This window comes from Eubalaena glacialis, chromosome 14, assembly GCF_028564815.1.
Source record: "Eubalaena glacialis isolate mEubGla1 chromosome 14, mEubGla1.1.hap2.+ XY, whole genome shotgun sequence".
In the NCBI taxonomy this organism is placed as follows: domain Eukaryota; kingdom Metazoa; phylum Chordata; class Mammalia; order Artiodactyla; family Balaenidae; genus Eubalaena; species Eubalaena glacialis.
In genome coordinates this window covers 88,982,907-88,997,940 of record NC_083729.1, presented here as the reverse complement: position 1 = coordinate 88,997,940, position 15,034 = coordinate 88,982,907, and the positions used below count along the sequence as shown (strand labels likewise).

The 15,034-nt window shown below is 47.7% G+C and overlaps 1 protein-coding gene across 1 annotated transcript in view; it reads right to left on the bottom strand.

Annotated features, from left to right (window-relative positions):
- Window positions 1–12,855, bottom strand: part of IL1R2 (interleukin 1 receptor type 2) — a 34,591-nt gene extending 21,736 nt beyond the window's left edge. Inside the window, exon 1 of the mRNA XM_061211218.1 lies at window positions 12,752–12,855. Coding sequence (XP_061067201.1) covers window positions 12,752–12,765 — 14 coding nt within the window. The 5' untranslated portion in view covers window positions 12,766–12,855. The remainder of the gene's footprint in view (window positions 1–12,751) is intronic.
- Between the last annotated feature and the right edge of the window lie 2,179 nt (window positions 12,856–15,034).

Here is a 15,034-nt window from a genome sequence, read left to right as displayed (position 1 = left end):
ACGTGTGGTCTTCCCACTGCTCCTCTTTCTGACACTCAACTCTTTCAAATAAACCGTTTCTGCCCATTGACCCTGAGAAGTCATCTCAACTCTCCTCCGGTGAAAGCAGCCCCCAAGGCTCAGGCTTAGCCTCTGATTGTGTGAAGGTTTGAAACCACGTTTAAAATCACTCTGACACCAGCGAGTCAGGCTGTGTCCACTCTGGGGCGGCTGCTCGCTGAACTGTCACAAAGCCAGGAGCTGGGAGGGGCTCCGAGGAATCTCATCCCATCCCTTTCCTTTCAGGTGATGAACGGGAGATGGACTTTAATTAATCCTCTCCTCAAAATCACACATCTGGTTGGGGTAAGGACCCTGATGATTCAACAAGGACCCTGTTCCAGTGGAACAAAATCCTACACTGTTGTTCTGCTCCAGGACCAGCCCCTCCCCATCCACCCCCGAGCCCCACCTGGGCCCCAGCCCCGCCTGGGCGTCCCAATCCCCCCTCCTGGACCCCCAAGTCCCACCTGGGCTTCCCAACCCCCCACCTGGACCCCCAAGTCCCACCTGGGTTTCCCAAGCCCCCCGCCTGGACCCCCAGCCCCGCCTGGGCTTCCCAACCCCCCCGCCTGGACCCCCAAGTCCCACCTGGGCTTCCCAACCCCCCCGCCGGACTCCCGGCCAAGGCAGTTTTCTCCGTTCTTCTCTGTGGACTTTGGCACAATAGCTGCTTTACTGCGATCTCTCCAGGAAGTGGCTTCAGAGGATTAAACCACAAGCACATGGCAGTGATCGTTTTCAATAACTGAAACCTCAGCAGCGGGCTGGACCCAGAACTGCCGTAGTGAGGGAGACGGTCGGTCTTTGCAGGCCCAGAGGGAAAAGTTTGTTTTGCAGAAGTCTGCAAGCAAAATGCTATTTTCCTGCCCTATTTTCTTTAAATGTGTCTTTAAATGACAGGCAATTTGACATTTCTGCTTGAATCTGAGGTGACCTTCTTACTGGAAGAAAGAAGTTTTAAAGGCAGCTCGTTCCAAGTATTTGAGTTACAATTCTGGCTTTATTTGTTCCTTTGTCAAATAACCCCGTTTCCCAGTACTCAGTGTAAGGGCACAGAAGAATAGGAGGCAAAGCAGGGCCAGGCATAAGAAAATGACCAAAAAAATGGTTGAAGAGTTGAAGAAAAGAAAAATAATGCAGTAAGGTGGAAAATGCTGATGGCCCAGCCTGAGCCAGGGTTGCCAGTGGCAGGGGGGAGGGGGGAGGGGGAGGGGGGAGGGGGAGGGGGAGGGCGCCTGAGCAGCATCCCCCTCGGCCCTCGCTAAGGCCCAGGTGACAGTACCTGCCTGTGGCCCTGGGTCTGTCTCCTGCTCAAGGGTGGCACATGGAGCCTAAGGGTGTGTAGGTGTTTACTTCACCTTTTAGTTTCATTCTGAACAATTCCAACAGACTAAAAGGTTGCAGGAATAGTATAATAACACGAGTATGTGTCTTACCTCGGTTCACCAATTTTTAACATTTTGCTTTATTCTCATTTTCTCTCTGTTTCTTTCTTTCTGTCTGTCTGTTTCTCTCTCTCTCTCTGGGCCCCCGACCCCCTCGTTATCCCCCATCCCTGTGCTTCCCAGAAACTTAGTTCCAAATGCTTTTTATTTTGCTTCAGCTTTGAATTTTAAAAAATTTCCAAGCTTAAGTTTGATGTAAATATTAATTTCCCCATAGGTTCAAGAAGTGGGGCTTGGGCCTCCCAACGCCCTGCCTGGATCCCAGCCCCACCTGGGCCCCCTAGCCCCACCTGGGCCCCAAACACACACACACACACACACACACACACACACACACATTTTCCCCTGAACACCTGAAAGTTTATTGAGAGTAAATAAGTAAGTAAACGATAGCTCCAGAGATAAATCTTCAGGCATTTAAAAGGAGTAAAAATTTGATTCTCTAGTATATTTGAGTCTCTCTCTTCATTCACCCAGAAGATGAAACTTTTCTTTATTTCTATCTTCACCTTGTTCCCAGAAGGTTCCAGGCAACTGTCCATCTCTGAGTCAGGCAGTACAGTCATCCAAAACACAAAAACAAGGTGACAGATCTTGACTCTTAAGGAAGACAAATAACTCTCCAGGCTTATACCTACTGCTGAGTCACATTCAGTTTTCAAAATAGATTCCTAAAAAACTGAACATGTTGTTTCAGGCATGTGGTATAAAACGTTCTGAAACCTATGGGGAAATAAATATTTACATCAAAATTAAGCTTGGATATTTTTTTTAATTCAAAGCTGAAGCAAAATAAAAAGTATTTGGAACTAAGTCTCTGGGAAGCACAGGATGTTAGGCATTTGAGGGGTAGGGAAGATCCTCTAGCTTCAGATACAGGGAAATACATGACCAGGTTTGAGGCAGATTTTGTTGAAAAATGTACTGGCTCAAAGCAAAAGCAGAACCCTTGAGAGAAGTCCACAAACTAGTTTTGTTCTATAGAAAATAGAGAAGCTAGCACTTTCCCCCCAGAATTAAGGGAATTAGGAGCGGCACGGTGGGACTGTTTCTGGTCTGCACGGCTGTGTCATAACGACAGCACCTGCATGTCCTTGACCCTGATGGGGCCGGGGGGTTGGGGGTGTGGGGACAGAGTCGCTTACTGGAACCCATGGCACAGGAAGACCCATCTTTAGCAGAACCAGGCACTGGGCCACTTGGGCTGAATGTCTTACCAGGGAGAACCTGGTAAGGTTCAGACTTGGCTCCACCAAGGGCTACGCACTCTCTTTCTATTTTACTTTCTGCCAACCAGTATCTTTCTCTTTAAAATCACCCTTTCCAAATCTACAAACAATAAATGCTGGAGAGAGTGTGGAGAAAAGGGAACCCTCTTGCACTGCTGGTGGGAATGTAAATTGATACAGCCACTATGGAGAACAGTATGGAGGTTCCTTAAAAAACTAAAAATAGAACTACCATACGACCCAGCAATCCCACTACTGGGCATACACCCTGAGAAAACCATAATTCACAAAGAGTCATGTACCACAATGTTCATTGTAGCTCTGTTTACAATAGCAGGACATGGAAGCAACCTAAGTGTCCATCAACAGATGAATGGATAAAGAAGATGTGGCACATATATACAATGGAATATTACTCAGCCATAAAAAGAAACAAAACTGAGTTATTTGTAGTGAGGTGGATGGACCTAGAGACTGTCATACAGAGTGAAGTAAGTCAGAAAGAGAAAAACAAATACCGTATGCTAACACATATATATGGAATCTAAAAAAAAAGGTTCTGAAAAACCTAGGGGCAGGACAGGAATAAAGACGCAGATGTAGAGAATGGACTTGAGGACACGGGGAGGGGGAAGGGTAAGCTGGGACGAGGTGAGAAAGCGGCATGAACATATATACACTACCAAATGTAAAATAGATAGCTAGTGGGAAGCAGCTGCATCGCACAGGGAGGTCAGCTCCATGCTTTGTGACCACCTAGAGGGGTGGGATAGGCAGGAGGAGAGGGAGATGCAAGAGGGAGGAGATATGGGGATATATGCATATGTATAGCTGACTCACTTTGTTATAAAGCAGAAACTAACACACCACTGTAAAGCAATTATACTCCAATAAAGATGTTAAAAAAAAAATCACCCTTTCCCAATGAACTTATCTACAAAACAGAAATAGAGTCACAGATCTAGAAAACAAATTTATGGTTACCAGGGGGTAAGGAGACGAGAGGGATAAATTGGGGAGATTGGGATTGACACATACACACTACTATCTATAAATAGATAACTAATAAGGACCTACTGTAGAGCACAGGGAGCTCTGCTCAATACTCTGTAATGACCTCTCAGGGAACAAAATCTAAAAAAGAGTGGATATATGTATACGTATAACTGATTCACTTTGCTGTACACCTGAAACTAACACAACACTGTAAATCAACTATACGTCAATAATATTTTTTTAAATTTTTTAAAATAAAAATAAAAAATAAATAAAATCACCCTTTCGCTGTCAAACCTTTTGAACTTGACCAACTTCTGCCCCAGGAACCATTAACCAAGAGATTCAGCAAATCAGCCCAGCTCATCCTCCCTCTCCATCAGAGCCTCCATTCACACCTTGCATTCCCAGTGAGCCCAAGTCATTCAGAGCCCCCGGCACCAAGTCAGGGGCTCAGTCAGATAACCACTGAATTGGATCAACTCACTAGCTTAAGGTCCCATAGCTAGCAACTGGCAAAACCAGGACTCAAGACTCCTGAGTTGTCCTGGGTACTGGAGTTTCAGCTCTGTGGGGCTACTCACTGGGTAACGTGAACAAGTATCTGGACGCCCTGTGCTGGCATGGGACAGGAGACTGGTTATGAGCAGACGCACACCCTTTGAAATGAATGTTGCTTTCAACCCTTGTAATCTGAGAGTAATAAATGTCGCAGATATTTGAATTATCAGTTATCCAGAAAACATGACCATCTAAAATATAACACAGATAAAAGAAACCAGGACAAAAAAACTTGAACGGCTGAAAGACAGTCAATAGGATCCTGGCGCCAAGTCATGTCTATTTGACTCACAGAAGAAATGTGAAGCTCTCTTTCAGAACCTGTCTCTTTATTCGTATTAATGTGGCTATTGCTTCTCAGAGGGGCAGATCGTATTTTGTAAAGATGGCCACAACAATATCTCCCTATTGTCTTCTGTTATGTGACCAGGCTACTCTGCCATCAAAAGTGGAGTCCAGGGACTTCCCTGGTGGTGCAGTAGTTAAGAATCCGCCTACCAATGCAGGGGACATGGGTTCAATCCCTGGTCGGGGAACTGGATCCCACATACCGTGGGGCAACTAAGCCCGCGCGCTCTGGCGCCCACGTGCCACAGCTAGAGAGCCCACACACTGCAACTACTGAGCCTGCGTGCCACAACTAGAGAGAAGCCCGTGCGCTGCAAGGAAGAGCCTGTGCACCGCAATGAAAGATCCCACGTGCCACAACTAAGACCTGATGCAGCCAAAATAAATAAATAAGTATTTTTTAAAAAGGTGGGGTCCAACTTGTCAAGGGGTCCCTTGAATGTGGGCCAACCGTGACTTAAGCCAATAGAATTCTTAACCAACAGAATGGTGCTGAGTGAACACTGAAGCTAAGTCAGAAAAGGCCATGCAGCTTCCACCTGGCTTCCTTGGGATGCTGGCTCTGGGGGACGCCAGTCACCGTGTAAATTGTCCAACTGCCCTGAGACCTGCTTGGAGGGAGGCTACATGTAGGGGGTCAGGCCGACCGTCCCAGCCCAGCCCCAGCCATGTGAGTGAAGCATCTTAGGCTCCCCAGACGAGTCCACTCACCAGCTGAGTACCACTGATTGATCTCAAGTGAAACACATGGAGCGAAAGAACCGCCTAGCTAAGCCCCTCTCAAATTCATGACCTATGGAGTATGTGAGTTACAATAAAATGTTTGTCGTAAGCCACTCAATTCCGGGGCAGTTTGTTATGTAGTGATAGGTGACCAGAATGTTCTACCAGAAGCAGAGAAGAGGTAGCAAATCAGAAAGAGGGAGAGAGCTGATGTGGGAAAACGCACCCACAAAGACATGGCAGCCAGTTACCCAATAGCAGAGGAGAGAAGAAAAACTACTGAGACAGATGCAAGAACCAAAGAGCACAGCAATCAGAGGCCTTTACGAGCAGACACAAACGGTCCCCTCCACCTCTCTGTGTCCTACTGAGGGTATCCAGGTGTTCCAGCACAAAACAGTTGATGTCCGTAATGATTTCCCTGAATCATGAAGAACAGTTTAAATTTTGCACAGGACCTTCTTTCTCGAGGATGTGACAGTGCATAACATATGTGATGAGGATAACATGCTAATTACCTTCCAGTGTATTTCCCTGCTCGTTACCTCTGAGTCTTCAGCCACTATGGCCCCAAGAAAGGGGAAGAGCAAAGGCCTCCTTGGAAAGGAGAGAAGGAAGTGGATATAGGGGATGTCTAAGTAGGGAAAGCGGGTTCTGCCCCCACTTCCGGGCTCAAAACCTGAGTGCAAAGAGACAGAGGGCAGAAGAGAGGGGGAAGCTGAAAGCTGAGGGGCTTTTCCTCTGCTTTCAAATTGGGTCCCTAGAGGAATCCCACCGGGGTAAAGTAAGGAGCCATTACCAAGATGGGGGCTCCAGGGAAGGATGGAGATAATGGCATGGCCTACTTAGGTAGAGGGATGCTAGGGTTAGCTCCCTGCTGGCCTCAGTTCTTTGCTGATGGGGAGGAGATTCAGATCTCCCCTGTGCTTCCAGTGGAGAATGGGGGGCTAAACTGAGATCTGAGCTGATATGGGGCTGCCGTGATGGACAGGTGACCTAAAGGCTGCAGGACATTCAGTCCCTAAGGAGCAGTGTGGCCAACTGTGGAAACATGTCTTTACCAGTTGGTAAATAACCACCCACTTAAGCCCTGAACTCTCCACCCTCTACCTTTCCAGGGGCTCCCCTGAGAGCCTCATGGTAACACAACATAGGGCAGCACCTGTTCTGACTGGTTGGTACTCCTGCCCTGCGGGTTGGTAAATATTTGGGCTACCACCTGCGCAGGTGGCCAGTCTAAGCCAGGGGAGAAGTGAGGCCATGGCCAAGGGACGTAGAGGACCATGGAGCCAGCAAGGGGCACAGTGGGGCCACATCAGCCATTGCACTGGCTCTGCCTCCCCTGAAAGACCAGACCCCGGCTTTCCCAGCCATGAACCTCAGCAGCAGATGTAGCAGGACACTGCGTGACCAGCCCGGTCCAGGAACATCTCCATGGAAACCAGTGAAGACCCCCCCAGGCCAGCAAGTGTGGACCAGCCGCCCTCCCCACCATGCCCTGGGGACATGGCTTCCCCAGTTCTCAGACTCCTGGCTAGAAGTAGGTGGCAAAGTCAGAAACTCTAAGCGACTGAGCATCTACCCAAAAGAGACCAAATAAATCCAAGAGAGGCAGAGTTGGACCAGCCTAGGCTGGCAGCTTAAATTCCCCTTTCCTCCGAGAAAGAGGCCTCAGGAGCCAAAAGAGATTCTTATTAGAAAAGTTATTAAAGGCACATTTTTGTGACATCGACTTGCAGTGACTACAAATGTGCACCACAATACATATATTTTAGAAATATTTCCTCCCAAAATTAAGTTGTCAGAACAGGTGAGATTTTCTTTTTATGCTTTGAAAGATCACCTTTCACTCCCTGGAAAATATGTCCACCTAGAATGGCTTGTCCTCTGAGGGTCACAGAAGGCACAATTTTCCCCAGCCCTGGGCCCAGCATGGCCACAAGAGCAGATAAAAAACAAGCCAAGAAAGCCAACCACGATAGGAAACCCAAGTGATTTTGAGCCATAGGGTGTGGGGAAATCCCTGGGCACAAGCAACCCCAGTCATTAGCCTGAAGACATCCCAAACTGACTGGGTTTTCCACAGACCCAGAAAGTCCCATTAAGAAACGCTTTGCTCTTCTCTGGAGCTGGGGGGGAGCATTTCCCTCTCACACGTGTTCCCTCTGGCTTCTCCCAGGATGATGCCGGGGCAGCCAGCTTCATCCCTGGTGCAAGGAGAGCATCCTGAAGCTGGCTGACCTGAAATCCTGCTTCCTCCCCAGCAACATGATATGATAGACTCAGGTTCCCAACATCTGGACCTGTGATACTTTGGGGTGCACAAAGGATTTCACTTCTCTGCACCCTTGAATTAGGCACAGCCACATGACTGGTTATCGTGGGAAGAACACGGGAAGGACATAGGTCACCTCCAGGTGTTTCATTTCCGGTACCCCATCCTCCAGCCCTCTCTTCTGCCACCCTTGTTCAAGGATGGTGCCTCTGTTGATGGATGGTGGCCACCCTGATAGGAGACTGAGGTTTACTTCCATCCATGAAGCCACTCCCTTGTTCCTGAACATCTGTTTTTCCTTCTGTTAAATAGGAGAAACACAGATTTTCCACACCAGCACTTGTGTCAAAACAATCTGAGGCAGACAGGTAGTCTACAAAATTCTCTTTTGAAAATGGCCTCAGGTAGCTGTGAGGGGCCGTCACGGTCTGACACAGCTGCCCCGAGACAGTGACGTGACATGAGCAAGGTGATGGATTAAGCTACTGAGATGTTGTAGGTTATCGTTGCAGTGTAACCCGGAGGGTATGCACAGCAATCAAAGAGAAGAATAAGGACACTGTGTTCATTTTCTATTGCCCTGGAGCAAAGGACCACAAACTCAGTGACTTGAAACCAAGCCCCGTTATTAGCTCACATCACTGTGGGTCCAAGGTCGGCCTCTGCTTGGATGGACTCTGCTCAGGGTCCCACGGGTGGACGTCAAAGCTTGGGGTCCTGTCCCATGTCCCTGGGGCTACGGTAGAATTCAGCTCTTCGGGATTATACAACTGAGGTGCCCACTTTCTTGCTGGCTGTCAGCCAAGGCCACTCTCAGCGACTAGAGGCCACCACCATTTCCTGCCCCGGGGCCCCCTCCATAAAACGGGACAGTTTGTTTCCTCAGGGCCAATGGACCACCTACTTCACATCTCTCTGACCTCTTGACTGTGACCCCTGGACCCTCTTTTAAAGAGCCCGGCTGGTTGTGCCAGGAACACCCAGGATGGTCTTCCTTTTGATTAACTTCACATCAACTGACCGGGGACCTAAAATACATCTGCAAAATTCCCTCGCCTTTGCTGTATAAGGTAACCTAATCATGGGAATGCCATCCCATCATGTTTATATTACCCACCCTCATTCAAGGGGAGGGGGCTGCACAAGGCATGCTCAGTGGGGGGCACCTTAGAATTCTGCCAACCACAGACAGTTAAGAAAACATGCTGATGAATACTAGCTCTAGAAAATTTAGGACACATCCAAAGCCATACATTGACTTCCTTGCTCCCAAATAAGAAAACCTCGTCTCGAATATTCTAAAGCCTTCCTACTCAAAGTGTGGTCCCTGGACCAGCATCATGGACATCACTTGTGAGAAATGCAAAATCTCAGGCCCCACCCCAGAACTAGGGAATCAGAATCATCTGCCTTTTAACAAGACTCCCAGGTGATTTGAGAGGCATTGATCTTAAGGACTGGCTCATCCTTAAATGAAGTAGGCAGACACCCACATGGATTAAGAGCAGAGACAATATTAAATCCCTGTACCTGGGTCACCCCAGCCCTTTCAGAGTGGTTTCTGAAATTCTGAGGTCAGAACCTCATAATCTGATGATGATGATGATGATGATGGTGAGGAAGGTGATGATACTGAGGTTGGTGATGATGGTGAGGATGGTGATGATACTGAGGATGGTGATGATGGTGAGGATGGTGATGATACTGAGGTTGGTGATGATGGTGAGGATATTGAGGATGGTGGTGATAACTAACACTGATTGAACATCCACCATGTGCCAGGCACTGGGCAAAGTCTTGACATGTAGGATTTCTTTCAATTTTCCCAATACTTTACAAACTAGATATTATTATTTTTGTTTTAGAGATAAAGACACTGAGGCTCATAGAAGTTAAATAACTCCTCCAAGGAAATACAAATAGAAGTGATGGGGCCAGGACTTGGCCCTCATCCCTTTAACCCAGCAGTGATGTGATCAGATTGTCACAAATAGTCAAAGCTAATCTGGGAATCACAAACTGGGGGTCACAGGCCTGTTCAACTTGTGGATATGCATTTTTTCAGCTTGAGTGGTGGTGTTATTTTTCATTGATTGTCTTTTCTGAGGGACAAACTGATTCCAGTGGGTCATAGGCCCTGTCACTCACAGCCTCACGGATTTGACTTACTGCCTGGCCCCTGAATACACTCAGGTTAGCAATCCCCAATTAAGCCCAAGCATTCGTAAATTTCCTCTTGACATTTCATGAAAAATTTGAGTGGAATGAATACTTCCCAGAAATTCTTTAAAATAGCAGAGAACCCCTGCTCTCTAATCCATCCATTTCATCAGATGAATGAAACTAACGTCCAGAAACAAACTTATATGTCCAAGTCACATAGCAAGATAATATCCTGGTTTTAAACTGGCCTCTTTTGGCCCACAATCAAGTGCCACAATAATTTACCTCGTGTGTTTAGGGAATTATTTATGCCTAAAATGAAACAGAGGTTCTTAACTAATGTATGCTCCAGAAACGTTTAGATGGAGTTTCATACAGATTCTCATGCTACTGATAAGTCAAATGCCCATTTATCTAAAGAGAATCATCAGATACATGACAGGTTTAGAACACAGGCTCTGAAGGGAGAAATAAGAAGTCCCTAAATAGTTTATATAAGTGGAACAGTGAGGCGCATAAGAGGTAGAATAGAGCAGTGGATCCCAGCCTTAGCTGCACATCAGAACTGCCTGGGAAGCTTTAAAAACTACTGCTGCCTGGGCCCCAACTCCCCAAGTTCCTGACGTAATTGGTCCCAGGTACGGAGATTTTTTTTAAAGCTCTCCAGGTGATTTTAATGCTCAACCAGGTTAAGAACACTGGAGCGGGGACTCTAAGATGCTGGAAGACCAAGACCATCCCCATCACTATTTTTCCTGTGACTCCATTGGGTTTGGCTCATCAGCTGATCACAGAAGCTTCCATGTCCCTTTCATCTTTTTGCTGCCTTCTTCCTTCCTTCCTTAAGCAGCAGTCCTTCGTGGGTGGAGAACAAAATTGGTAGGAAACTGAGGTCTAGTTTCAGACTCGGAGGTACTCACTTGTTCCTGATTTGCTTCTGGACATGAAACCTCCTCGAGCTCTGAAGGAAGTGTTTCTCCCAGACCAGTAGCCTCAGCATCACCTGGGAACTCATTCGAAGTGCAAGTCCTCAGCCCCTTCCTGCCCTACATCTACTGAATCCAAAATTCTGAGTGGGCTCAGCAATCCGTTTTAATAAATCCTTCAGGTGACGCTGAAGCAGGCTGAAGTTTGAGAACCACTGGTTGAAGACACTGTCATGATCAAGTGTCCCCATATAGAGAGCAGGTGACAGTGACATAAAAAGACCACCTGAAACTACACTATATACTTGCGCTACTTCAGCCGTGTTGTCACTAGACTCTGCTATCCTAGGGTCTGTGCGTCATCACTCAGGTGTCGATTGTCAAACAATTGGGCTTTGAGGGTGCGGTAGGAGTGGGGATATTGAGGGGAAGGGCTGTGGCAGGTGTGGAAAGGTGGGGGGGTGCGTTCCGGGCCGGCTGGGAACAAATGGTGCGGGGACCATCCTCACAGCCCCCCGACCCCGACCAAGCTCCCTTTCTTGCCTGTTAGGATAACCAGACAGGCTAAAAAGTGGAACATACAATTAAAATATGGGCAAGACTGTAATGAGGTTTGAGGGGAAGTGCCCCTTCTACCGTGCACGCAGGAGGAGCCCCCCCTTTTCGAGCTGGTGAAGAGGGACCCCCGCTCTCTTGGTGAGGTGGAGCTCAGGGAAGGGTGAGCTGGGGGGTATGGGATGGGCTGCTGGGAGGGATGCCCCAGCATCCCACCGCTGACATCGAGCTGCCAGAGGGACTCAGAAGGTCAAGTCACTCAACTGCCTCAGTTTACAGGAGGAAATTCAGAAGGATGACAAGCCCCGACTAGCATCACATGGCATTAGAGGCAGAGTGGGACCAGGGGCTCCCAAGGGAGCTGGGCGCCAGGAAGAGGAAAGGTCTCCAGAGGGGAGTGGGATTCGAGAGGGAGGACGTCTAATACAGAGAGCAAGCTTTCTTTTTTTCGGTCGTACCATGCGGCATATGGGATCTTAGTTCCCCGACCAGGGATCGAACCCACACCCTCTGCGATGGAAGCGCAGAGTCTTAACCACTGGACCGTTTAGGTAGCACCCCCCTTGTGCCCAGCACTGTGCTAAAGCTCCACGTGATTCAGATTCATATACCCTTCCCTCCACCTGTGATCCTCACCATCAGCATCACGATTTACAGATGGGGAGACCGAGGCGCCGGGAGGGTGAAAATAAACTGCGTGGGTTAGTTACAATCGAGGGTAAAAATGAGTTTTTTAAAGAATCGCACCCAGTTTTATTATTACTTCACAGGAATGAAGCAAGGGATAAAGATAAGCTTAACACTTCCTGGCTATTGATTACTGGTGAGCTGCTGGCCACTGGGTGGACCATCTCTATTCAGTGATACTTATTCACTGGAGAACAGGATTTTTAAAAGACAGTTACTATAGAAACAGGTGCGTGACATCACACAGCCAGTAACAGGCACAGCTGGACTTGAACCCGGACGCTTTAGCCTCTGGGACTCACACTTAGCAACACTCTGCCTGCTACTCCTCCAAGACGGCCGTGAGGGTTGGTGATCGGCCGACACGGAGAGCTCAGGCATTAGAAAAGTTACTCATACTTTAGAAAGCATCCCATGATCCTTCCAAAGAGGAAAGCCTCTAAACTCAGTGTAAGTCTCAGAGGCACAGCCTCCCCTGAGCTGGACACAAACCCTCTCAGCAATTCCTTTCCTCTTACTGATTCCACAGCAGTTTTGCCGGTCACTTCCAATCATAGAAGGTCCTTAGAAATCCTCCAATCCAGCCCCTTTTTTTGACAGATAGAGAAACTGAAGCCCCAAAAGGTCAAGGTCACTTTCACACAGGTGAAGAAGGTCACAGAGATGAGGAAAGTCACATGGAGGAGGCACCTGGGGTCTGGAGACATCAGGAAAGCCTCCTGAGGTGCCCTCCAGAAGTGATGGAGCCCAGGTGTCCTGACTCCCAGGTCAGTCGCCCTCCCTTCCCTTCTCCCCTCTTACCTGCAGCTCTGCATCTTTTGCCTGGTGCTTGTCTCCTGGGATGGCTGCCAGGCTTTTCACCTTCAGTGGGAACTCAGCAGTCTGGCAGGAGTTTATATTCTCATTGTCCAGGGATTTCCCAATCGGGCTTGTGTCACTCCTCCAACTGGGTGGCTGTGAACACACCTTTTCCCTCTTCACTGGGAGCGCCGTCCCGGCTGTAGCGCTGGGTGCATGATCACTCAGATGCGGAAGTGGCCAAGGAAACTCTGTGTAAGTTTCCCTATTTTTTGTGACTCGCTAAAAGTTACGTACTTCCAGCTGCGAGGTGGTTTTAAAGTGATGTGTATTTTGCCCAACCACGGCCCCATTAAAGAGAAAAGGAGGACTCTGGGGCTTTAACCAGCGAGGTATGTGCTGTTTCCCCCATGAAGTCCTTCTAGGGTTAGGAGAGCCCCACTGCCAGTCGTACATGATGTTTAGTTGTTAGCAAAGGAAGGGGATGATTCTCTAAGTATTTATTATAGTGTGTGGGATTTGGCTAACTGAATAGTTTAGAGATGGAAATTCATGTCTGTACAAAACCAGTGTCTCCCAACCGCCCAGCAGCCCCAAAGGTGATACTGAATGTGCCTCTCCCCTCAGGGAGCTCCCCGTGGAGCTAGAGAGGACGGAGCCCCGGGGGTGAGCCTGGACCCCTGCTGTTGGATGGAAAGGAAGGACTTTTCCAAATGTCCTTTAAAATCTCTGTTACCAACCTTAATGACATCTTCTGTCTGATTTATTCAGATACTGAGGCTCTTACAGGTGAAAAGGCAGATACAGAAACCCTTTTAGAGAAATCTTAGGAATTTCCTACCCAGAGCAAATGGCTCACAGTCAAAAGGGCCCACCGGCATTAGTTTTATCCTTTTGCTAACAAGGAAGGTAACTCTCAGGGGTCACAACTCAGGTGGATAAATAATATCTGAGAAAAACAATGTTGGAGCAAGATGGAAACTTAGAGATGGTCAAATCCATTCTCCAGTTTAAAGGAGATAAAATTGAGGTCCAGGCACATAGGGGGACCACAGGTGAGTTCACTGGATTAATTGAGTGTGTGTATAACTTCATGATGGGGTTCTTATGGAAGCTGGAAATACCCCCAAAAGGAGTTTATTGGGCAAAGAGTAAATGTTACCTTGTATCTGTGTTTATTCTTTTTCCAAGGACCAGTTTAAGGGGGAATACTTGTTTCTGTTCCATAATTTTGACCTGGTAAAATTGAAGAGTGAGCTATACATTTGGGGTCAAGCCAAGGAAGTTTCAAGGGTGTGAATTCACCTGAGCAGGTAAATCTCACCAGATACCATCGTCATCCCAGGATGAAGGGCATGTCAATAACTGAGTCCTCTCCACACCGTCTCTGTAGTCCGCCAAACACATTAATCCAGCTGACCCGCCTTGGTTGAGATCCTAGTCGCTAAATAGCATAGGGCAGCCCACGTTAATAGAGCCAAAGAAAGGAAGTGAAATCGTGCAATGTGCCTTTGGCCATGCTGAAGGGTAACTGCTGATCTTGTGATCCATAAAGAGGAATTTACAGAACCTCAGCTTTTTCTGTGGGAAACTTTGATCCTCAAGCCACAAGAATTGTTTGAATCGTCCTTTCAAAAACTAATGCCTCAGACTCACAGCCACCCAAGAACACGTCCCCCGGCCTGCAGCAGTGCAGGCTGACCTCGGTTTACTGGGCTTTGCTTTATTGCGCTTCGCAGATACTGCATTTATTACACATTGAAGGTTTGTGGCAACCTTGCTCTTTGCAAGCCTATTGGCGTCATTTTTCCAATAGCGTTTGCTCACTTCGTGTCTGTTTCACATTTTGGTAATTCTCCAAATACTTCAAACATTTTCATTATTACTATATTTGTGATGATGATCTGTGATCTTTGACATGATTGCACAAAGATTATGACACACTGAAGGCTCAGATGATGGTTAGCATTTTTTAGCAATAAAGTACTTTTTAATTAAGGTCTGTACTTTTTTACACATAATGCTATTGCACGCTTAATAGGTTACAGTAGAGGGTACACATGACTTTTCTTTTTAATTAATTAATTAATTTATGGCTGTGTTGGGTCTCCGTTTCTGTGCTAGGGCTTTCTCTAGTTGTGGCAAGCGGGGGCCACTCTTCATCGCGGTGCGCGGGCCTCTCACTATCGCGGCCTTTCTTGTTGCGGAGCACAGGCTCCAGACGCGCAGGCTCAGTAGTTGTGGCTCACGGGCCCAGTTGCTCCGCGGCATGTGGAATCTTCCCAG